This window comes from Squalius cephalus (genome assembly GCF_949319135.1).
Source record: "Squalius cephalus genome assembly, chromosome: 23".
Taxonomy (NCBI): Eukaryota; Metazoa; Chordata; class Actinopteri; order Cypriniformes; family Leuciscidae; genus Squalius; species Squalius cephalus.
This window is the reverse complement of record NC_137144.1, coordinates 8,911,106-8,936,597: the sequence shown is the minus strand read 5'-3', so window position 1 is coordinate 8,936,597 and position 25,492 is coordinate 8,911,106. Positions and strand designations below refer to the sequence as shown.

Sequence of the window (25,492 nt, the reverse complement as noted above, 5' to 3'; positions counted from 1 at the left end):
GGAATATGTGTACTGAAAGTTTTATGCTAAAATTCTTTGATGGCAAACATGAATGAGATTTTAACTTCCGGATCCTGACTGTTGTGTTCTTTTGGGTGCTGGAATTGATGACACCTCATCCACGCTCTTGGTGGGAGGTAACTCTTTATCATGTTTTTTTCAGCTTGATTGGAATAAAGCTGGCAGGGAGATGTCAAGAATGCATGCACTTCGCAATGCTCCCACACCAGGAATGTGTTGTTTCGCAACACACGCATTCCTCTTACGGTTTTGTCAGTGAATCAACTGTGAGGTTTCCCGCCACAGGGACTGGATGTGTCACCTAAAACTGCACATTCCAGACCTTTTGCAAACATTCCCTGAAACTTGAAAGGTCCAAATACAGACCCTTGACCTTGAGCAAAGAAGGAATGTGGAAAGGTGATGAATGCTTATGCACTATCTTGGGTAGGAGTTGAATTTAACATGGTTTTTAAATAAACCATGGTCAGCATTCAAATCCCCATGGACACTTCAAATGTTTGGTTGTTTAATAACTGGATCTGTAAGCTTTTTGAGGAATCAAGTATATACAGTAATACAAAAGTTTGTTTTAAAACGGTTAAGGATGAAATACTGTATATATGTAAAACTAAGTATTGCAAAATATTGAAATTGCCGATCTAAATTTAAAAATTAGATAATCTTCCCTATCAACCTCACTATAATCAACCTCACTCCTTAATATAGCCTCTCACGGCAGGTGCACCTGTTCTGTCTTGCATTGAAAATAGGCCAATGCCTCAGGACTTCCTTTTGTTGGCGGTCTGTCTTTTACACCTCAGGCTTTGATGTTCATCATTTAGATAAATCTGGAATGGAAACCAAGTTTATATAAAGTGTGGAACTCCGTTTTGAATAATTTAGCGCAGCAGGCATGTATAAGAGTATTAAATAACTTATGAACCAGAAGTCTCACGCTGTACACAAGTAAATTTCAGGAATAGAGATGGTAAAGTGGACACATACACTGGCTTAAATTGGAACGGCTGTTTAGTGATGTCGGTAAACAAGTTCTTCTGATTTCATTACCTCAATGGAAAAACACATTTAATTGGATATGACAAACTGCAAAGCTGCACACAAGAGAACATAATGTTTCAAAGCTGGTTTCTTATAGGGCTTGTCGTACAAGGCTCGTACTATTTTCTCTGCAGATTCCCTTATGGTCTGCTTACACCTGGTTGGTTCCTCTCATGAGAAGTGAAAACCACCCACCTGTCTTTATGACTTGAATTACAACCCATGCATTATACTTATGTCTAACAGATTCTTTTCTTGTGGTCGCACACAGAATTATTTTTCCAGATGGTTTCAAACCCAAGATTGACATTAATTTACGACCTTTTCGCGAAGTTGATTCGAAAGACCAAAATGCAACTTCCCATTGACGGCCTGACAAAAATGCGCGCCCACACACTTGCAGTCTCTCTCTCTTTGTGTGTGTGTGTGTGTGTGTGTGTGTGCGTGTGTGTGTGTGTGTGTGCATCCCACTTGTTGAAGCCAAGATAGGGATTTCTGGGCAGTGAGCAGAGACAGCCTTGTTTGTTTTCCCAGGCTGCCTTTGTTTAGGTTAGAGGTGAAGCCTGGTCACTTTTGGTGCCCTCAACATTCCTCTGTCTAGAATCGCTCATACCATTCATGCGGTCGGAGACATCTAGAAATCTTTATTCTTAATTTATTATACAGTAAATCATAAATGACTGGAAAAATCATGAGCCCTTATTATATCGCTGTGGACTTGGAGGGACTTGTCAAAAAGTTTGAGACTATTCTGCAAATTTAGCAATTTTCTAAACTTATTTGCTAAATGAATCTACATTTGTGAGGGAGAACATTTGACACATTTTTGTTACAATACAGTATTACGTAAAACTCAATCAGATTGCAATTCCGTTTAGTACCACTAGTAGAGCAGAAATGACGCACTTCAGTTCAATTTGTTGTAATGCTGCTTTTAATATAAGCTACTCAACACATGGTCCAAGAACTGTAGGCTACAGGACTGTGGTAGATATTATATTATAAAATAAAGTCTTGTTTTGTGTCTGTGATGCTGTTCTTGTTAGCTTTGTGTGTCCTCATTAGCTGTGTCCTTTATGGTTTGTACTGTTGGAAAATGTGTTTGGAATTTGTCTCAAAAACATATCTGCCAAAGTAATGTACTGTCAAATGTATAATTCAGCAACGGAACTGAATAGTGGTGTTTTGTCCTGTGACTATGCCGTCTCAGTCAGCCAGTTGCCCTACTGTGGGGCTCTGCAACCGGAACCGAACAATGAATGCGGCTCGCTAGGCTAAGTTTGGATGCGTGTCTCAAATGCAGAGAAATATTCAGGCTGACAGAGAAGATCTCAGAATTAAGCACGTGTGAAACCCTCATCGCTGTTGGCAGTGGAAGGGACAATAACAGGAGATGACATGACTCACCATGTTTGTTGACTGATTTCGACTTACCAAAGTTGTTTTAACTCATAAAAATGAGTGTGAGAGAAGAAAAAAAAGACGGTAAACACAGATGACAAGTTAACAGGCTAGTGAAATGCTAACGTGTTGTGCTAGCGATACCGATTTAGATTAATAGCTAGCGATGTCAGATTAATGTGATAGGCAATTTTAGACAATATCAGATATATGGTGATGAGTAAGTTATATTTAGCAATATAAACAACAAGGGATGATAGAGATTCAAAAGAAAGCTATACAGAGCTACAAACACAAACCACTCAGCAGCGAGGCATACAGGAACCAGTCTTACATGTCTTAAATGTCAGGGTAAAATATGAGCAAATCTATGGTTGAATTTATGAAAACAAACTGTTTTTGGAAGAACATTTACCAATGAATTGTTAACTATAAGACCAGTAAATAAATAAAAAGTAACATTTTTACTTCATGTTCCCTTTAAACATATCTGTCTGGATCAGGAAATTAGACAAATTGCAGAGTTATGGACTACGTTCAGTTTCTGATTGCGTTTGTGCTGGCAACAAGGCAATTATGAAAGAATGTCTGTTCAGGTTATGGATGGAGACTCTCAATGCACGCTGATCCGGCTGTAACTCATGTGTGAAAGCATATTATAGGTGCATGTTTGTTCAAAGAAGACTAATCAGTTATTCAAAGAGGAAATGAGGACAAAAATGTTAACCACCAACTGACTCATCTGTAATGTTGTTGGCGGGGGGCATGTTCAGAACTTGCCTGGAGTTGTTTGATGGTTATTTTGATGCAGAAGTGTGAGTGGGATTTCCATGAATGGATGGGACAGTACGGTTGTTACAGAATTATGCAGCCAGCCATGAATTTTTTGTGCTAATTAGTTTGTCCACAAGCTGGGGCTGTCGCAATTTTCCTTCCACTGTTGACATATTTCCTATTCACCTTATTCCGGAAGTAGCACTGGGTGGCGCCATCCGCGTAATCTCACTTCCTGGTTTAGCTACTTAGCGCTTTGTTTGCCCTGGTCCAATCTGTTATCTGTCTTGATATAAGTAGATAGACTATAATATTATAGCCAAATGCGTTGGCCTATGGTTATTAACAACTGCTGCAACGTACTAAAGTACATTTCACTTGAAGCTTTTGAAACAATGCCACAATCAAATTATTTAATAGCTGTGTCTTTCTAATAGCTATTACTTAGTTATGAAGATGTGCACAAACACTACTACATGTAAAGTTTGAAACATTATTACACCAGTTTGTTTGCTTAATCACCATACATTTGCATTTGCCAACAAATGAGAAAAAAATAGCCACGAACTGGTGTAGAAAGAAAGTAAAGCCTCAACTAGATGAACAAGAGGGTAACGTTAGCTTAGCTAACTACTAGCTGCAATTTCTTATGGTTTGATCTCTAACACAAGTAATGGCTGTAAAATAAATCCAGCGACTGAATTCTAGAGGACCATAGCTTTCAAACAAGGTATAGCATGTGTATGTGTCCTGTAGTGAGACCATTACAACATTAGATGTTTGTGGCTAATGTAGGCTAAACACTACACATCGGCCGGGCTGCGATCAGACAGGCAGACGGGTCATATAAACACCTAAAAGTCGTTTAAAAATTACCCCGAGAAACAGTGCATTGCTGTGCTGTTGGTACACGCGTACATAGCACATTTGGCACAAATTAGCTTATATTATGTGACATTTTATCAGTGAGACTTCTCTGCAGTTCTCCTCGAAATTGAATGAGGGTCCGCTAAACCGGAAGTTGGTTTACAACGGAAGTACTGGACAGAAGTAAAAGTGGGCGGGGCGGAATAAGGTGAATTGAAAAAGGAAGTTGCAGAATAACCATTAGCCTTTAGTTTACATCACAGCTATGGACAATGATTAGCTACTTATGGTGGTAAGATGGTATATGGGGATGGAACATTGTCATTCTATAGTTGATTTTATTGGTCAAATATTGGGACATGCCTACAAATTTAAGGTGAGTCATCAATATTTTTGGACGGAGCAGAACACGGACGAGCAAGCAAAGTATACTTGTGGTTTCTGGTGTGCGCCTAAATGGCCAAAAATATGTCAATGTTTGTTTTGGTGAGTAGATCCATGCATTGTATTAAACATGGTTTGAAATCGCTGGTGTTTCTGACGTCACAAACTACCTTGTAACCAATCAGGCCAACGTGTGATCGTCAACGAGTGGATCTCTGAGCTGGTGTGAGTGAGTGGAGGCGGGGCTAATTTGTATATTCATAGAACTGCTTATACTAAATGAGGCAAGGGTGTAGAGATACATTCAAGGTAAAAACGTTTAAATATGTAATTTTGGTGATCAAAGATGAGTTTTAAGGGATAACATTATTGACTACAGGGGGACTTTAAAGCCTAATGCAAATACCTGCTACTGTCTGTGTCATTAATGTTAAACAAAATACAAAGATGAAACCACTCACTGCTCTTGATTGAATAACTTTAGTAGTTTTAATAAGAATCAATGTATATTTAATGCATACAGTGAAGACTATGCCGTGTTTAACTCAGGGTTTAATGACTAGTTTGACAACTGATTGTTTAATGCAATACTGTGTTTTAAATTGTGCAAATAGATAAGTCTATAGTCTGGATATTCTCAATAGTACATCTCAAAATTGGGAAGATCGCGATTCAGATTGTGAATCGGGATTGTTTGTTATAAGATCGTGATATGAAATTTTGGGAAGATCTCCCACCCCTAGTCTGACTGTTTATTTGTTTTAATTTCTATATAAAAGACCATTATCCAGAGATGTTGCTGATGCATCACTGCTGCTGATTGGAGATGCCATCCTAATAAATCACTGATTGATCCATAATGAGTCGAGACAGTAATAATTCTTCACACACACCCATGACACAATCCCTCTGCTTCCTCAGCACCTCATTCATTCAGTGATCGACTGCTGAGGAAACATTCAATCAGAGCCACACAACAGCTGACAGTGAGAACCGTCCCACCCTGCCCTTGTATTTTACAACTGTTTTGTTTAAAGCTGCTGAAAAATTAGACTTGTTTTTTGTGGCTGGGTAAAAACAGATGTTTTCTCACTCTCACAGGTATTTTGTAAGAAAGAGCAGTTGTTGTGCATAAATGGGGGCTGCAGATGAAGTGCATCATGGGATATATGCACATCAACAGCTGTAACAGAAAACACTGGCCTTTATTGCATGTGATACAAATGGCCTTTTGTGTCGGTTCATATTAACAAAGGTATGAAATTAACCCACCATGAGCCAAACAGGTGTAATTTTGCTCGTTTATTGCCATTATGGCAAGTGACCCGTAAAAAAATGTTCAGTTTGACGTTTGACAAGATACTCCATTGCTTGGACACAAAGATGTGTGCTTAAAGAAATGCATTGGATTACATAGAGAAGAACAGACAAAACAGTTAGTTGCGCAAGAGCTTTTCGAAGAACACAAAGAATTTTTCCCACCGTTATGTTTATACATATTGCGGCTAATATTTGGCTGATTACTAAGGTGTTCTGGGTAGTTGCTTAGGGGGTTGCTAGTGGGTTTTGAGTGGTTGTTAACAAGTTGGATGCTGATATGTTCTGCAAGTTGCTAGGGTGGTTGCTAGAATTTTTTTAACACATTGCTATGTGGTTGCTAGGGTGTTTGGGGTGTTGTTGACAGACACGTTGCTATGTAGTTGATATGGTGTTTTGGGTAGTTGCTAGAGTGAGATGTTCCCATGCAAATGCTAATGAGTTCTGGGTAGTTGCTTAGGGTGTTGCTAGCTGGTTGTTAGGATAAGTGGTTGTTAATATGTTACTATGCTGATGCTAAAGTGTTCTGGGTAGTTGCTTAGGGTGTTGCTAGGTTGTTGCTAGGGTGTTTTGGATGGTTGTTAACACATTGCTATGTGGTTGATAGGTGTTCTGGGCAGCTGCTAGGTGGTTGCTAGGGGATTTTAGGTGGTTAACTCATTGCTATGTGGTTGATAGGTGTTCTGGGCAGCTGCTAGGTGGTTGCTAGGGGATTTTAGGTGGTTAACTCATTGCTATGTGGTTGATAGGATGTATAGGTAATTGATTGGTGGTTGCTAGGCTGTTTTGGGTTGTTGTAACACATTTCTATGTAGTTGATAGGTTGTTCTGGGCAGTTACTAGGTGGTTGCTAGAGTTTTGTTTGGTTGTCAACACATTGCTAGGTGGATGCAAGGGTGTTTTTGTCTATGTGGTTGATAGGGTGTTCTGGTTAGTTGCTAGGTGGTTGATAGGGAGTTCTAGATGGTTGTTAACATGTTGCTATGTGGTTGATAGGTGTCTAGGTAATTGATTGGTGGTTGCTATGGTGTTTGGGGTTGTTAACATGTTTCTATGTAGTTGATAGGGTGTTTTGGATAGTTGCTAGGTGGTTGCTAGGGTGTTTTGGATTTTTCATCTGCCAGGCCTGAACTGTTTGGAAAATATCAGCGCATTCATGTCTGTAGCACAAGAAGTTTAATACTTCAATAGACATAGTCTTCATGTGTAACTTCATTTTTTCCTCATGAATTATTTGCACTTTTGCGCTTTCACATTTTGCGTATTAAACAGCTGAATTGCTAAAAGAGAGCACAGCTCTCCTCCCTTGTGGGGCAAGATGGTGTTTACGTGCTTCATTCTGCAGATGTGCTTGTGTGAATCTACTCTATCTCCCCCGAGAGCTTCACTCCTCTAACTGTCTTAATACATTTACACTGATTTATTAATGGCAACTTCACACAGTAGTGTTTGGATAAGAACAGCTGGCTAATAAACTCTGCATCAAGAGAAAGCACCACGCCTGCACAACAACAGCGTGCTTGTTCCTCAGGACATATTCCCAACAGCCCGCAAAACATAAAGAGGATGATGAGAGAGAGGAACGGGATCATTCTAGTAATCATAGCTTCTTGAGGCGGCGCTCAGAAGGGAGGAGACAGGGATGTTTTAGACTTGTCTGGGGTGGGTCTGCATTTCTGAAGCAGTGGGTCTGGACATGTGCGAGTGATTGTGCTTTAATATGGAAGTTCCACCCAAATCTCAAATGCAAGCCTGTTGTGAGTCAAATCACAATGCTAAAATATATTTTTTTCTGCTCTAACACTAATTCAGTGAGCATAAGACCAAACTGTCCGAGTTTGGCACCTGTTGATTCTTCTGCGCTTCATCTTTCACATTCCAGTACTTCATTGGCATGGTAACTTCAGTGGTCTGCATTGAGGAGTTTACCCTGAGGCCACGGACCTGATTTAGTATGAGCCTGTTAGAGGTACAGGAGACAAAAGGAGATTTGTTTTACTCCGCTCCGCGTGGCCCAACAAGGTGGCATTCCTCTGCTTCAGTGTGGATGAAAATGAACCATTTCAGAGTTTTTGAAGAACAGAAAAACAATAGATTAAGAGACTTACAAGAGCAGGTGGAAAGAAAACCGATATCAAGTTTAGGACTTGAGTTTAGGAGTAACTTCTTTACCTGCACTACTAGGTTTTGTAATCTGGCTCTGTTTACACCTGACATTAAAGTGCGTTTTGGTCGATTGGATTACAAGTGGACGACAATAAATACAGGTGTAAACAGGGTCTAAAACGTTTTGAGCTTGTCTACTTTTCATTTCGACCACTTCCAGAGGTAGTCGAAAACACATTTGACCAGATTGCTTTTGTAGTGTAAACGCTCATGTGGTCGAATGTGTTCAGACAGCCACAAAAGACCGTCTTCTCTCCGCCTACTGACCTAATGCATAACATTATGGGAAGCGCACTAGCCAGACGGGATTTAAACTTGGTCGATTGAAGACCCATGTTTGGTTTGAAGACGAAAAATGTACCAAGCACAATGTTCTCTCACCATTCCTGATTTCTAACCACACACTCACAGCGTTCATTGTGGTCTTGAGTCAGAGTAGAAACTAAAGCTGCTACTCTCCATAAGTTTTTCTGTTTTTTCCGGTCGTGTTCATATGGAAATTGCGTGAGCTTATTTCATCCATTAGATCGAAAGATCTGAAAAAACCTTTACATTTACCCGCCCATAGACCCTCCCCTCGAAGAAATCAGGACAGATGTGGACAAAAGAGACGGATTAAAACACCAGGTGTAAACGGGATTGTGTCTCCTTGTGTCTCCCTCGTCTTCTTGTGATCCGATCGACCAAAACACATCTTAATACCGGATGTAAACAGAGCCTGTGTTGTTGTTAAAACTCAGACATTACACTGTTTGTGCCCTAAATATCAAATGACTCGTACAAGTTGGTGTGCTTTGGCTGGTTTCTAATTATTTATTTAGATGGCTCAAATGCCAAGTGGCTGCTTTCAGAAACACTTTGTCACGCTTGATTGTGTGTTAAATAGTTGTTAAATAGTGTGTGTGTGTGTGTGTGTATGTGTGTGTGTGTGTGTGTGTGTGTGTGTGTGCATATATATATATATATATAGATATATATTAGGGCTGGGCGATATGGAGCAAAAAATATATCTCGATATATTTTGCTATATCTCGATATACGATATATATCTCGATATCTTTACAGGAAAAATAACCCTCCAAAAACTACTGCAAAAACAAATATGCCAAATACCACAAAGTCTTTTTTTATTGAAGTGCAAATAGGTAGGCAGTTCATGTAGGAACAAAGTGTTTCTGCGACATTTAAAAAAAAAATCCCTGTATACAAAAATAATAATTTAACTGTAAAATAAAGGAAGAAATAATACATATTGCACTATTTTAAATAAACCTGTATAGAAATATCATTACTAATTTTGGCAAAAAAAAAAAAAAAAGCCATATATCCCCCAAAAACTGCACAACTGTAGAGTAAAACATTTAAAAAAAGTGATACAAATGCATCTAAAAATTGACATGATTGTTACAAAATCACACTGTCTGGGGCCTCTGGAGAACTCAGAACAACTGCTAGCATAAAGTTTAAGGTAAAAATAACTGCCATTAAATTACAGTATCTTACTACTATGCAATTAGATAAACTGTTCATTCATTACATCACTTTACCTCTGTCTTTATCCACCTTTATCCTCTTCTCTTCTTTTTGGCACTGTATCTATAGCAGAATAGGTAGGCTAATGCTAATTTATAATGTGTCATGTAAATTCGGCCATCCGTCACAATCAGGAAACTTTCACCGTGTCTAGACCTGGCGCGAGCTGCCAGGCCCGTTTCTACAGGGGAGCATGTTAAGTGTGAGTGTGTTAAGCGCCCTCAAACAAAAGCAATGCGGCGAGAGGCGACGCTACACAAAAAATGACCAACAACAACTGATCGCGCGCGCGCTGTTTCTGACGCACTTCAAGCACTCGCTGAGCGGGGAAAGATTGATGTGCCTGACCGGACTCGGGGGACTTGGTTGAATGAGACAACACGCGAGGGGAGGGGGAACAAAAGCAAGGAGGCGGAGGAGGGCGGGGGCGAGCACAGCACAGAGAAGGCAAACAAGCAACGTGGCGAAATCAGATCAATATAAATATAAACAATATATCGATATATACGATATGTCAAAATCCATATCGAGTTTAAAAAATATCTCGATATATCGTAAATATCGAGATATCGCCCACCCCTAATATATATATATATATATATATATATATATATATATATATATATATATATATATATATATATATATATATATATATATATATATATATATATATATATATATACCTGTTCAGTTTCTCATTAATGCAATTATCTAATCAACCAATCACATGGCAGTTGCTTCAATGCATTTAGGGGTGTGGCCCTGGTCAAGACAATCTCCTGAACTCCAAACTGAATGTCAGAATGGGAAAGAAAGGTGATTTAAGCAATTTTGAGCGTGGCATGGTTGTTGGTGCCAGACGGGCCGGTCTGAGTATTTCACAATCTGCTCAGTTACTGGGATTTTCACGCACAACCATTTCTAGGGTTTACAAAGAATGGTGTGAAAAGGGAAAAACATCCAGTATGCGGCAGTCCTGTGGGCGAAAATGCCTTGTTGATGCTAGAGGTCAGAGGAGAATGGGCCGACTGATTCAAGCTGATAGAAGAGCAACTTTGACTGAAATAACCACTCGTTACAACCGAGGTATGCAGCAAAGCATTTGTGAAGCCACAACACGCACAACCTTAAGGCGGATGGGCTACAACAGCAGAAGACCCCACCGGGTACCACTCATCTCCACTACAAATAGGAAAAAGAGGCTACAATTTGCACGAGCTCACCAAAATTGGACAGTTGAAGACTGGAAAAATGTTGCCTGGTCTGATGAGTCTCGATTTCTGTTGAGACATTCAGATGGTAGAGTCAGAATTTGGCGTAAACAGAATGAGAACATGGATCCATCATGCCTTGTTACCACTGTGCAGGCTGGTGGTGGTGGTGTAATGGTGTGGGGGATGTTTTCTTGGCACACTTTAGGCCCCTTAGTGTCAATTGGGCATCGTTTAAATGCCACGGCCTACCTGAGCATTGTTTCTGACCATGTCCATCCCTTTATGACCACCATGTACCCATCCTCTGATGGCTACTTCCAGCAGGATAATGCACCATGTCACAAAGCTCGAATCATTTCAAATTGGTTTCTTGAACATGACAATGAGTTCACTGTACTAAAATGGCCACCACAGTCACCAGATCTCAACCCAATAGAGCATCTTTGGGATGTAGTGGAACGGGAGCTTCGTGCCCTGGATGTGCATCCCACAAATCTCCATCAACTCCAAGATGCTATCCTATCAATATGGGGCAACATTTCTAAAGAATGCTTTCAGCACCTTGTTGAATCAATGCCACGTAGAATTAAGGCAGTTCTGAAGGTGAAAGGGAGTCAAACACAGTATTAGTATGGTGTTCCTAATAATCCTTTAGGTGAGTGTGTGTGTGTGTGTGTGTATATATATATATATATATATATATATATATATATATATATATATATATATATATATATATATATAATATATATATAATATATATATATATATATATATACACACACATACACATACACATACACATACACATACACATACACATACACATACACACACACACACACACACACACACACACACACACACACACACAGACACACACAATGCATAAGAAAAACATATTTATATACATTATATATTTAGATTTTGGGGCCAAAATATGACCCAGACATGTTCCTGTGAGTTGCTCCTCTCACCCTCATTCTCTTTATTCTCTATTAAGCCTGACTTTAAGGCCTGGAGATAGAGCATCCGTCATCTGGTACTTACCAGCTGCTAAATGGTCTTCTTTGTATCTCAGCACTGTTTGTTTTCATTAGTTATTGCAGTAGACTTTACCGTAGAATTTCCTCACAAAGGTTGTAATACGTAACAGTCAAAGTGCACAGAGACAACATTCATTTTGTCTCACTCTTATTAATCTCACAAACTGGGATTCACTCAATAACTGCACGGCTAAAACGTTCAGATGCTACGCCTTACCTTAGCATTGCCATCTGTTCCTGCTGTGGGGCTTCAAAGTGGAGTCAGAAACACATGCAAGCACATGCAGTCTCTGAACAACTAAGTTCTGCCTGTCTGTTCCCTTAAGCATTCATCTGCCAAAATGCCTTTGAAGAGAGCCAGCAGTGCAGTTAATTGGAGCAGAGCTATGAGTCCATCAACCTCCTGCTAATAATAACTCTTGAAATTTGCTTACCCACTGGACCTGATGTTCAATCATGATTTCATGTCTCATGGCTGGAAATCCTGCAGAGTTTGAGCAATCAGGTAGAAACAACTGAAGTAGATAATAGCTTGATTTTTCTTTATGGATGTTTTTATGGATGGACCTTATTTGACAAGTTTAGACTAGAGATTGCCACTTTGGTCGTTATGTCTTCTCAAACTCCACAGATGAGGACGTAGTTTTGGTCTGAACATTGAAGAGTAAACTTTTTTTAGAGGGGTCCCAGGGCTTGTTTGTTTATTGATGTATTCTTGCAAAATGGTCTTTCGTGGTTTTTACTTATCCACACATGCAAAGTTGGTTGATAACATAACTCCAATAAAGTAATAGCCTAGTTATTACTTGTTTACATAGGATATATGATGTAGCTATTTTAGATTATTTAAGCATTTGGGACCTTGTCAGTTTGACAGAATTTTCCACTTCAAAGTGCCATGGAAAGTCAAACTAACTTTACTTTGAAATAGTTTATTTCCTACTCCTTAACAGTTCATCAGACTTTTAATGATTTCTGCCATGTTGGAATATCTGAAGGTCAGGTTTTCTTGTCCGTCATCCTACGAACAGAACACATTTTTACACATGGGGAAAACTGATTGTTTGGTTAATAATTCAAGAAGGTCCAGACTTTAAAGCTTTTGATTCTAACTTGTACTTGCCCTTATGAAACTGTACTATAGTTATTTTAATTGTTTAGCTGTAGCATTTTTTACAATAAGGCTATAATTATCTGTAAGTCGCTTTGGATAAAAGCGTCTGCTAAATGAATAAATGTAAATGTAAATTATAGGTGAGACCATTGATGTCTCCTTAGTAGGCCAATGTTGACTTCTGTCTTTTTTTTATTGATCTATAGCTTTTGTTATGAAAAATAGCAACCTACACATTTAGAAACTATGGCTACAACATTCCACAGTTGTAATATAGTAGAAAAATATATTTCATTAACATTTTTTTATTTTTTTTATTCTACAAGTTAGTCAGAATTTACCACAATAAATACAATAAAAAAAAAAGATAAATTCTAGTATAGGTGGTCATGAATAGATTAAAAAGTTTTCTAAATTATGTTTGTGCATTAAGATTAGTTTCTTTCCTCTTTTCATCTGACTTTTTAATTTATGTGGCTGTTTTAGATCATATTTTCACGCCACGAATGCACAATTAAATAAACCAGGCTTCAGTCATATAGCACTGATAATTGGTCCATTCAGTTCGGAGGGAAACTTAGCATGTATAAAAGCTCTGAACGTGTGATGTATATAATTAATGAATACACTAATTCTTATTAATCCATGGATTCTTGTGCATTGTTTTGTTAGTTGTTCTATGCATATGTATGTCACATGGATGTCTTCGGCCATTGTATTGCATCTTGTACCATGGGCGTCGCTTTTTTTAGGATGGCGTCAACTTAAAAATAATACTTTTTAAAAACTGTTGAATCAGACCTGCAAGGTATCACTGAAAATGACAATGGATTTTTGAAGTTTGTAATGTAATCTTTTTCAGACCATGAAAACATGTTGCAATAACTTGTCACTGTTGCTGTTTTGTTATTTCAGAATCCAGATATTGTCATGCATTGCTGATGTAAGCTGATCTGTGTCTCTGATGGAGCTGAAAGTTTGGGTTGATGGAGTTGTACGAGTGGTTTGCGGCCTGTCGGAAGAGACGTCATGCCAAGATGTAGTCATTGCACTCGCCCAAGCCATTGGTAAGTACCTCTGAGAATGAACTTAAGGTGGTGAGGTTAGACATTCAAAGATCTGGGCTGTCTCTATAGCACGAATTGTATTTATCGTGCAATTTATACGCGAAAATGAGTTTTTACGTGCATATGATACGCACTTTATGGCGTATAAATTGCACGGTAAACATAATGCCTGCTATAGAGAGACGTATTTCATTAGATCTGGGTTGACTAACCAGTAGATTGTAGGTTAGAAGCCAACAAAGTGGTGGTCAATGAGCCCTTGCCATAGTGCCCTTGAGCAAGACACTTAAAATGACCCTAGGACAGTTCCCCCAGATCAAGGGGGTTGGCCACATAAAAAGGGTACAGAAAAGTAAGTAAGTAGGTGTGATGCATTTTTTGGTCTCTAACTACCCCTGTGCTCTCTACAGGCCAGACGGGTCGTTATGTTCTCATTCAGAGATTGAGGGACACTGAGCGCCAACTTCTGGCCAATGAGCGCCCACTGGAGTCCCTGGCCAAACTGGGCCAACATAGCAGTGAGGTACAGTTCTTCCTGCGGCGGACTGGTCCCAGCAGCAGTGAAGAGCAAAGTCTGCACAACCGCACCCTCCCTCACTCCAAGCCTTCCACGTCAGAACCCAAACGGGGACTACCGAAGAAATCCTTAACCTTCAACTTGGGCCCTTCCTGTTCTCCTCGTACAAAAACTAAAGACTCTCGTAAAACACCCTCTCCTGAACAGAGGGCATCCCCAGTTCCTCACACGGCGTACCTTCCAGCGCCATCTAAAGAGGAGGTGTTTCGGCATGTTCTCCAGCAGCAGGAGCATCTCCGTGCCCTTGAGTCCCAGCTGGTGGATCTGGACAGGGAATGCGAGACTTGGGACCAAACGTCTACAGAGGAGTCGTCCCTGCAGGCAGAGATAGAAGTCTTGGAAAATACCTTGTGGAAGAACCAGCAAGAGTTGGTGGACGAGGAGTTCTGGGAGGAGGAACTAAAGCTAGAGATCGAGAGGGAGCGTGGGATGAAGCGGCGATTAGGAGAGCTGCATGCTAAACTGGATGACTGTGGGCAAAAGTTGCATGAATTCAACACTCGTGCAATACAACTTGAAAAGGACGTTCAGAGGGAAATGCTACAGGTGGACACCTTGCCCAATCAGCCCGATTCAAAAGACTCTTTGGGGGTAGTCAAGGCAGATGTTCAAAGTCGACAAAAGCAGGGGGAGGACTTGGAGGCAGAGCTTGTAGAGCTTGAGAAGGCTTTGGGGAGGGCGGAGACTCTGCTGAAGGTAAGCAGAGAGGGCGTGGCTCAAGAAAGAGGTTTATAGCTGTTGGCGGAAAAATGATGGCATGTATTACTGTCCCCTTAGGCAAAGGGCGTACGAGCAATGAACTGAAAATCTGAAAGTGAGCAAAGGAACTCACCTTTTGAAATTATTCACTCAGAATGTATGCATTCAGTCTTTTAACCTACTTTCTGTGCACAAAAACTAATGTTTTTATTTGAACACGCATACATTTATTTTATTTCCTGTGTATTTTATGCCTTGAAAGGACAAAATAAAGGTATACACCTATTAAATGAGTTTCCTTTCCTGCTAGGCGTGTATGAATTTCACACTGTAGGTAATTATGCACCAGACATTTCAATATTTCACTATTCCAGTGACTTAAATCAAAGACTTCCAGTTCTGTGAAGATGATCTGAACTACTTCATATCGCAGTGCCACTCAAAAATCTTCCTTTATGTCTTCTTCCAAAAAGCAAGAAAATCAGCCATGACTAGCCGGATCTTACATAATCAAAATCTATTCCCATTAGATAAGTCTTGTGAAGTAAGACAAGTAGGCTGCTCTGCCTCCACGACCACACAGTGAATTATCATAGTTTGCGAATAGAAACTCAGGTGATTACTTGAGTCACATACTTTGTGATTACCTTTGACTACCTTTGTCTGTATTTTAGTTTGGCTTGTCTTGTTAAACACATGAAATCTACAGCCGTAAAGGTGTCAGACAAACCCATTGAGGACAAATCCTGAGATTACTGTAAACACAGCCGAAGGGCACAAACTTACTGCCTTGGCTGTTGTTGCTGTTAAAACATGGCGTCCCCTTGTGACTGCTGGTGGAATTACAAGAAAGAAGCAAAAGAAAAGAAGCAAAGTTTTGTATTCAGACAACATTCACAGGATTAAAACGAAAGGTTTGCATGGATTGATTAAAGGTACTACAAAATTATATTATAAATATAAAAAAATAATTTAATAAATACAAACATCTAAAATGTATCCAATCTTAGGCTTCTTAACAACATACTACAGTGCAGCAACTCCAAAAATGACTTGAGTTTAATAATTCATCTTCATAATGATTTAAACTGTACTTGATTTTATTTTCGTCAGCAGGCTGTTTGTGATGGTCTGTTCTCTCTGTGTGTAGGCAAAGCAGGAGGAAGTGGAGGAGTTGAATAAGGAGCTCAGACAGTGTAATTTACAACAGTTTATCCAGCAGGCTGGAGCCCTGCCCACCCACACTCAATCCCGCACAGACCTTAATGAACACCCAGAAGAACTGGACCTGACTCAACAACAGCAGGACAAACACAATGGTATGGCCTGCACATACACACACACACTAAGTGGCTGTTTACACAACACCGTTTTCAACTTAAAACCTAAAACGTTTTATGCGTTTTGGCCGTTCGTTTACACGACAACAGCATTTTGGGTGCCTAAAACGCAAACTTTTGAAAACGGGTTTCCTAAAGTGCAAGTTTTTGAAAACGGTCTCCGTATAAACAACAAAAACACGAATCTCTGAAGATGGTGACGTCATGCACATGCGTATTACGTGTTCAGTCTATAGTGTTTCGTCGCCATCTAATGGCCTGGCAGGAGAATACAGCGTTTTTAGTCGGTTTCGCGGATCCTTGTGAATGGGGATCGTTTTGACAATGTACGCGGAAAACTCAAAGGAAAAACTTCTCAGTTTTAAGCATATCGTTGTCGTGTAAACGTACCCTAAATCTACTGCACGTACACATGCATAATTCATCAGAGTAAATAAATGAATACTAGCATACTGTTTACTGCATACTACCAACTAGTTGCATGCTAACATAGTACTATAGTGTGTATTCACACCTATACTTGGAATTCCTAAATGATTTACTGATTTATAATGTATACAAATCAGTATACAAAATACACACTGCAGAATACTATATCCTACAATGCAATGTGTTAATGATGTGGTAACTGGAATCACATGGACCAAATTTGGAATAGCATACTACCATACAAATCTTCGCATTTCTAGTAGTGTGCTACAGTATAGCCTGCAACATTTTAAGACTAGATGATGCTCGCTAAATTAAACATGTAACATGATGAGATTGCATACTACTATTTTAAATGTTTATCCTTGCATAATGCATACTGTTTCACATAGTATATATTTTAAATAGTATATACTGCACAGTAGACAAGTATTTCATTCAGAACTAGGGATGCACGATTTATCGCCCACCCTATCGGTATCAGCTGATATATGTTAATTTTTTATGTTATCGTTATTGGCCTGGTGAGAAAATGATATTCGATAAGAAGGCTGATATATTAAAGCAGATAAATAATGGATTTCCGATGGAAAGCCGATAAATTATTTCCTTCAGCTTTTCACCATGATGGTTTTGAATTGCTTGAAATATGATTAGAGTCTGTCATATAGGCTACATAAAATTATAATGAGTACGTTATAATTGTGTGCTTGTGACAAGGCTTTTTATGGTGAGACTTTTGGTTTTGTAATCAGGCTCACAAAAAATATATAAAGATTTAGATTTATCGGCCAATATATCAGTTATCGGCTTTCAAATATAAAGAATTATCGGTATAAGCCAAATTTTTCATATCGGTGCATCCCTATTCTGAACATGTGAATCAGTATGCAGTATGTAATGGCAAATTGTCTCACTTTGTTGTCATATTACCCAATTATGATTGTTTATGCATATGTAATTCAAAATATAGCATTCGGTTATCTTCTTGGATTTAAATATTAGAGTAACGTGAAAATTGATAGAGAAAAAAATGTTCTAAACATTTATATATATATGAGATTCTAAACATCTCAGCTGGAAAAGGAAAGTGCGTTGCATTGTGGGATACAGCATTTCTTTTAATGATTTTTGGTTGTATACTGCATTTCTTTTTGTTATTCCATGAATACACATAGCATACCGCACAAATAGTACAGTATAGTACAGTATGACAATAGGTCATTATATGGCCAGCACAGATATGTGTTTTTATATGAATGTCTGATGTTGTTGTTGTATATTTGACTTACATATTTCATTGGCACAGATTCCCCCCCACGTCCCACTGCTAAGCAGTTCCTTGGTCACCCTCGAAACCTGCAGCACCCGCTGGTGTCCAGCCTGAACCCTGAGGGTGTGTATGTGTGACAGACGCCCGCTGCTGCTTCCCTGCTCCTCAACCCCAGCGGGACAGTCCTGTCTGGTGCCTGCATGGTGCCCCCCCCCCCCCTTTAACCGCACTCTTTCCATCAACATGCCTGATTATTGTAGCACTTTAGCTGAAAGGCATTGCGTCAACTAATTTACACAACATTACCGATATATCTTCAGTCTCTGTATATTAGTATTATTAATATACAGTATATGCTGATTTTGTTTAACTACTTGGGTCTATAAATATGGATGTTACATATTACATTGTCAGTATGTAGTGCCTTTCATAAAGAAGTGTTACTATGACCTGTGTTCTTCAACACTTTAGTTTAAAGGGGTAGTGGGCTGGTTTCAAATTACATCTTGACAAGCTGCTAACAACTTAAGTCTAGTTGAGATATTTTTGCTTATGAAGATGTAATTTGTCTTAAAATTCGCAAACTAAAGTGTTTCCGCAGTGTTCCTTTGAGCTCTACACACCTTTCCTTTTTTACGCTGTTCTGTCCCAGTTTGGTGTCCTTACATTGTGTGGTTTTGAGCCCTGTTTCGCTGATTTATAGTGCCTCTCTCACTCTCTCTCTCTCTCTGTGAGTGTGTGTGTGTGTGTGTGTGTTATTAAAGGGATACTTCACCTTATATATACAAATTCAGTTTTCATTTACTTTACTTGGGGTTCCAAACCTGTATAACTTTCTTCCATGTAACTGAATGTTTTCCCAGTGATGAGCTGGACTCAGCATAACCTGAATGTGTTTGGGGTTCCAATCCAAACCTGGAGCGATGTGTATCAGAGAAGAATTATATTTTTAAAGGGATAGTTCACCCCAAACTTAATTTACTCACCCTCATGTCGTTCCAAACCCGTAAGACTGTCGTTCATCTTCTAAACACAAATGAAGATATTTTTTATGAAATCTGAGAGATTTCTGTCCCTCCATTGAAAGTCTCTGCAACTACCACTTTAACGCTTCAAAAAGTTTGTATTGAGCGGTTTAGTCCAAATTTTCTGGAGACGCAATCACTTTATATAATAAACAGATTTAATTTAGTCTTTTATTCACATATAGACACTCATCAACACAAACATCAGTTGTGGTAAACGGAAGCTCAAGCATGTTCGCTTGACGTGCGAGAACCAATGAGGTTCATTCTCTTATTACGCATCACGTTTGAGCTTCGGTTTACGTTTGCTGATCAATGTTTATATGTAAATAAAAGCCTAAATTCATCATAAATGCGACCGTGTCTCTTCAGAAAATTTGGACTAAACCGCTCAATTCATATTGATTAGTTTTACGATCTCTTTATGAACTTTTTGAAGCGTCAAAATGGTAGTTGCGTAGCTGTCAATGGAGGGAAATTCTCTCAGATTTCATTTTAAATGTCTTCATTTGTGTTATAGAGATGAACGAAAGTCTCACGTGAGGATAAGTAAATGATGACAGAATTTAGATTTCTGGGGGAACTGTCCCTTTAAGAATGTTTTGTGAATCTTGCCCCTGATTACTTATGGTTTCGAATGGAAAAGCAGCAGCTTGAACATTTCGCGAAATATCTCCTTTTGTTTTCCACGGAATAAAGAAAATCATATAGGTTTGGACGTCATGAGAGTGAATAAATCAAGACAAAATCTTCAATTTCGGGTGATCTATCACTTTAAAACGTCTAATGATGTGACATGTTAATATCTCTTGTCTCCTTAAACAACTATTTGTCCACAAGATGTGCCCGAGTGGACAATGATCCAAAACAGTCATTTTATTCATTCTGAATGTTAATACAAGGATTGTGACCAGTGTACATAAAAGAGTCATTTTGGAAGCATCGCGTTTGTGGCATATGATTGTGAACGAATGGCATTTACAAGTATTCAAAAATATAAACTATTTCCACTCATATACTTTCAAACAATTACAAAGCTGGGACTTTTAAAAAGCGGAACCAGTGGCTAGCTACTTATTCTAAGGAGAAACTTTCCAATGATGACATTTTCTTTGTGCAAGAACATGTAAATGACAAGAATATCATCAGTAGATGTTTTAGCAGTGATCAGTTGTTTTTTTCTGGTCTGTATCTGGACTGTTGGAAAGTCTCTGTGTGTATTCGCTATTTCCAAAGAACCAATGATGTCGAATTTATCCTTCCCACATATTATCAATGCCTTGTGCTATATTTTACATATTCCTCCATAAGACTGAGTCGGTATGTTTCTGGTTTAGCGACTGCTACATGCAGAGTGAAGACGTTTGGGCTTTTCTCTGGGTTTGAAGCTTCCCGCTGTGTTCTCTCGGCTGCTGTGTGCATGGGAATGTGTCTGAAACCTCCACAGATGAAGTATTTTTGTACCTATCATGGTTTCTAAACCCAACAGCCTCACTCAATGTACTTTTCTATGTGTCTTGCAGTCCTGACTTCCAGGGAATCGTCTTGGCGGTAATAAACCTGAAGCACAGGGCTAAGGATGTAGAATGACTTTCTGCTTAAATTCATCTTAACCGGCATCAGTATAACAGTTCATGTTATATATATATATCCTGTATATATGAATAAATATATATATTAATGATATATTTACTACTTTTTGGTACATTTCAAAACATGTATTTACTGTAAAATATTACCAGATTTTATCTCGAGAACTTTTACTTTTGTCTATGTATTTAATAAAGACTGTGCATTGTGTCTTAGATGACTTGCGCTTGATGGTTTGTCGACGAGACTCACTTTCCATTACTGATTCACAAAGTTCAGATGTTAAGAGAAAGCAAACACAGGGAATGTTTTCTAACACTTACACTGGGTTAATAATATACATGTTATAGGCTAACATGAGTGTTCATATCACACAACTGCAGTCTGCCATGATATTAGTTTAGAACTAAAACCATAAAAATTGGTGATTGAAATAAAATAAACTTAAACTGAAATAAAATTTTACAGTAAGGTTACATTTGGTTACCATTAGTTAAGATAACATTAACTAACAATAAACAATACTTCTAAAGCATTTATTAATCTTACTTAATGTTAATTTCAACATTTACTTATTCATTATTAAAATCAAAAGTTGTATCTGTTAATATTATCTAACGGACCTGAGCTAACATGAAACTGTTGTAATTTTATAACATGAACAAATACATTTCTCATGCACTGTAAGTTAATGGATTAACTAAAGTTAAGTAATAGACCTTACTGTAGAGTGTTACCAAAAAAACCTATTTTATTTCAGCTAATTATTCAGCTTTTCATTTTTATTTGGTTTAAATAACTACTAAAATGGAAAAGAGTAATAAAAAATAAAAACTATGGAAAAAATGAATAAAACAAACTTAATTCTTCTAAAACGACACTGACAGTGGGGTCCAAAGTTTACACTTATTTATTATTATTATTACAAATTATATTAAGATATTTTGAGTAAAACAATTAACATTCATTTTCTGAATTTCTTGGTATTATGTGTTATTATACTGTACTTAAGCTGGCCTGACCTCCACAAATATATATTTTTATTTAGTTATATTTTTTATTGTTATATTTAGGCATTATATGCTTGTATACTTATATCTTACTTACTACAATACATTTCACATTTAATATACATAATATTAATATATTATTTTATTTATTTAAAAATTATTCTTTTTTTTTTATTATTCTAATAATTTGGAATTGTAATAAACATTTTTTATTCATCATCACCTATTCATGTTACGTATATGGTCTGAATCTGATTTGATCAAATATGGTTCTTGGAATTAAGTTTAGGAGACACTAATCTAAACCCAGAACTGTCCTATAGTGTATAAAAATCTATAAAGACATATTTTTATAAAGGAAGTCATAATTTCATTAGTCCACTAACAGGAAAAAACTCTACACATCTTAACTTATAATATCACAGATCTGTTCTTCCACTTCACCACAAAGGTTTTAAATACCAAGCATGATTCAGTGTAAAAAACCCTGATTTTTACCTGAACCTGGTTTGTCTGAGTTGTTCTCTTTTAGCTTGGCTGTTTTGATATCATGAATAACTATATGAAAGTGGATTATATAGATAAGATCAAGGAACCGTCAGCCATGGTGGATAAGCCTCCAATCCTCTTATGCCTGTCAGCAGGAACTATAGGATAAATACACACACACACACACACACACGTAAAGGCGTGGCTATATGCTCATGAATTTACATTAATGAGAATTATATTTTTTAATTCATAATTTTCACATTAATACACCAAGGGAGGTTTAATCACAACAAAAAGGCAGGTTCAAAAGTGATTCAATCAAATCAAATCTCTAATCTGTGATGAATTCCCTGAAGTGGACCAGAGCCATTAACGGCACTAATGCAGTCCGAGACACAAGAGACACAGTAATGATTTTTCAGTTATTGAGTTTTTCCCCAATAATGGCCATACATTACACTCTCAGAAAAAAAGGTACAAAAGCTGTCACTGGGACAGTACCCTTCAAAAGGGTTCTAATATGTACCATTTAGGTACTAATATGTACACGTCTGGTACCAATATGTACATGTTTGGTACCAATATGTACCTTTGAGGGACTTAAATGCACTCTTTAGGTACAAAGGTGTACCTTTTGAAAAGGTACCGCCACAGTGACAGCTTTTGTACCTTTTTTTCTGAGATTGTATAAAGAATTTGATTTAATGTTAGGGGGCAGGATTTACATTTTATGGAGCTCAAACTCCAAAATGTAACCATTTATCACCTAAATTTAGTCAGATTTATGTAACAAAGTGCAGTTTGTGCTTTTCAAGACAAAAGCCTGGAGTATTTTTGACTAAATTTGACATTTAAAAATGAACATGTTAACTTAGTGTCATACCATGTTACTTGTTTCTTTAGCACAATCTCACCAAAACCTTTTATTCTGTTGCTAAAAATTTGTATTCTGAAACATTAGGATTTTTATATATATATATATATATATATATATATATATATACACACACACACACACATATATATATAGCCTATATAATATGAAACAATAGTGTATGCTGCAACATTAGGATTTTTTTTTAATATTCTTTTTTAATATAAGGTTTACAAATCAAATTTGTTAAAAAGTATTACCCCCCCCCCCCATGTAACTTTTAAATTGTTAACAACTTGTTAACTTTGCGTCACACCACAACGTTACCCATTTCTTTAGTTAAAATCTTACAACATCAATATTTTGTTGCTTAAAAGCATGTTTGTATACTCAACATTAGAAATATTTTTTATATATTTTTAAACATAATATAATAATGACAACATTGAACATTGAAAAGAAAAAACATTGAAAAGAAAAAAAATTTACATTTATTTTTATTAAGTGTTAACAACTTGTTTGTTGTCATATGCATTACCCATTTCTTTAGCAAAATCTTACAACCAAACTTTTGTAGCTAAAAGCATGTTTATATTTAAGAAAATAAATATTTTATATTTTTAGCAATATAATATATACGGAAACTTTAAGGTTTATATTTTCTATATTTTATTTGATAGCCTATATTTCCATAATATTATATAGTGTCAAATCATGAAAATCTCAAACATATTGAAAAGGGAAAATGTCTAAACCACATACTGTACAAAACCAAAACTGAAAAGGGTGAACAAAATGAAAGTTTAATGACAAATTAATGTAAGATTATCACACTGTTTGTTAAACGGGTGAATATGATTCAAAGTCGTTTCGATTGACAAATAATGACACTCCCACAGCTACTGTAACTTGTATTACTGTACCTACAAGTTCAGAAGTTCAGAGCTGCTGGTTGCATGCAAAATATATTGGTAACGTTATTATGCATATATAAACAACTTAATATAGAGACACATGTTAAAAACTGAGCACTGAGCACATGTCTACTGTAGATCTGTGACTGTCTGATGCCATTCAACATTTACATTTACTGTACATTGATTATTCAGGACATGTGCTCATGGGAATCCAACACGCTTGGTTTCACGCACAGAGAATTACCAGTTGAGTTACAGGAACAAAAAGATTTGTCGAGGGCCAGTGGATCCAAAAGTGTCCCTCCAGTGACTGTATCCGTCCGGGAGTCTCCAGTGGGACAGTCCCAGTAAGGCACACATCCAAAAGCTGGTTAGCCGCTGTCACACGCACAGTGGAGTGGAGAACAGGCGCAATGTGCGTTAGTCAGTGGCTTACCTGCTTTCAGAAATCACAAGATCTGATGGAGTCCGGAGTATATCACTGCCAATGTCTGAATAAATATAATAAATATATAACAGTACAGATGGATATGCATATACAAAATTCTTTCTTATAATTATATTACTATATGATAATTATATGAGTTATACATAATCTAATCTATTCTTCGACCATGTGGCTTATGGATGAAACGCCTGAATATGTTAGTACATATAAATGAGACATTTTCCAACCATGTTTTGATTCATTATAAGTCTCAATTTTTAATTTATCACTTATGGTAAAATATTGATGATATGTCAATGTATCGCTATATATGTCTCATACAAGAACAATAAAGCTGAAATATTAAAGGATACAATTATGCAAGGTTATCTGTTTATCGCATGTTCAAATAAACTGATAAAAATAATTTTGACAGACAATTAACGTTAGAGCTAAAAGCCACACTTACTCACCTTAACTTCCCAGTAAACCCATTAATTACTCGAAGAAGAGCAAAACCAACATTCCTTAATGGTGTCCTATCAAAACACACGCAAAGTAAATCATTTCTCAAATAAAGTATTAAATTGAAGATAGTACACTATACCAGCGGAGAAGTTCAGCTATCCCAACCCTGCCCACTCCCCTGCAACTGCAACCTGACCTGCTTATGCAAAACAGCATTTGATTGACGTGATAGTCAGCCAATATTCGGCCGATCCCTTCATTGAGACCCCGCCTATTAAATGGAATTATCGAATTACAGCGTCAGAGGGGCGTGTATGTGACCATCACGTCGTTTGGTGGATGTTCTGAGTGTTATAGCGGGGTGCGGCGCGTTCGGTTTTGCACGTCGTACTTTAGGAATGAACCATTTTCGGCGCACTTACT

At 37.7% G+C, this 25,492-nt stretch overlaps 1 protein-coding gene and 1 long non-coding RNA gene across 4 annotated transcripts in view; one reads left to right on the top strand and one right to left on the bottom strand.

Annotated features, from left to right (window-relative positions):
- The window catches only part of rassf7a (Ras association domain family member 7a), a 48,022-nt gene extending 26,926 nt beyond the window's left edge, over window positions 1–21,096 (top strand). For all 3 annotated transcript variants that reach the window (XM_079859701.1, XM_079859703.1, XM_079859702.1), the window contains exons 2-6: window positions 13,797–13,948; window positions 14,359–15,221; window positions 16,375–16,543; window positions 18,303–18,389; window positions 20,815–21,096. In XM_079859701.1, the coding sequence (XP_079715827.1) occupies window positions 13,846–13,948; window positions 14,359–15,221; window positions 16,375–16,543; window positions 18,303–18,389; window positions 20,815–20,846 (1,254 nt within the window). In that variant the 5' untranslated portion in view covers window positions 13,797–13,845 and the 3' untranslated portion in view covers window positions 20,847–21,096. The remainder of the gene's footprint in view (window positions 1–13,796; window positions 13,949–14,358; window positions 15,222–16,374; window positions 16,544–18,302; window positions 18,390–20,814) is intronic.
- Window positions 21,097–24,044: 2,948 nt separating this feature from the next.
- Window positions 24,045–25,257, bottom strand: LOC307151568. The gene is made up of 2 exons (XR_013819902.1): window positions 25,075–25,257; window positions 24,045–24,665 (listed from the first exon to the last, which is right to left on the bottom strand). It is a non-coding gene; the product is annotated as an uncharacterized lncRNA (long non-coding RNA).
- Window positions 25,258–25,492: the final 235 nt, after the last annotated feature.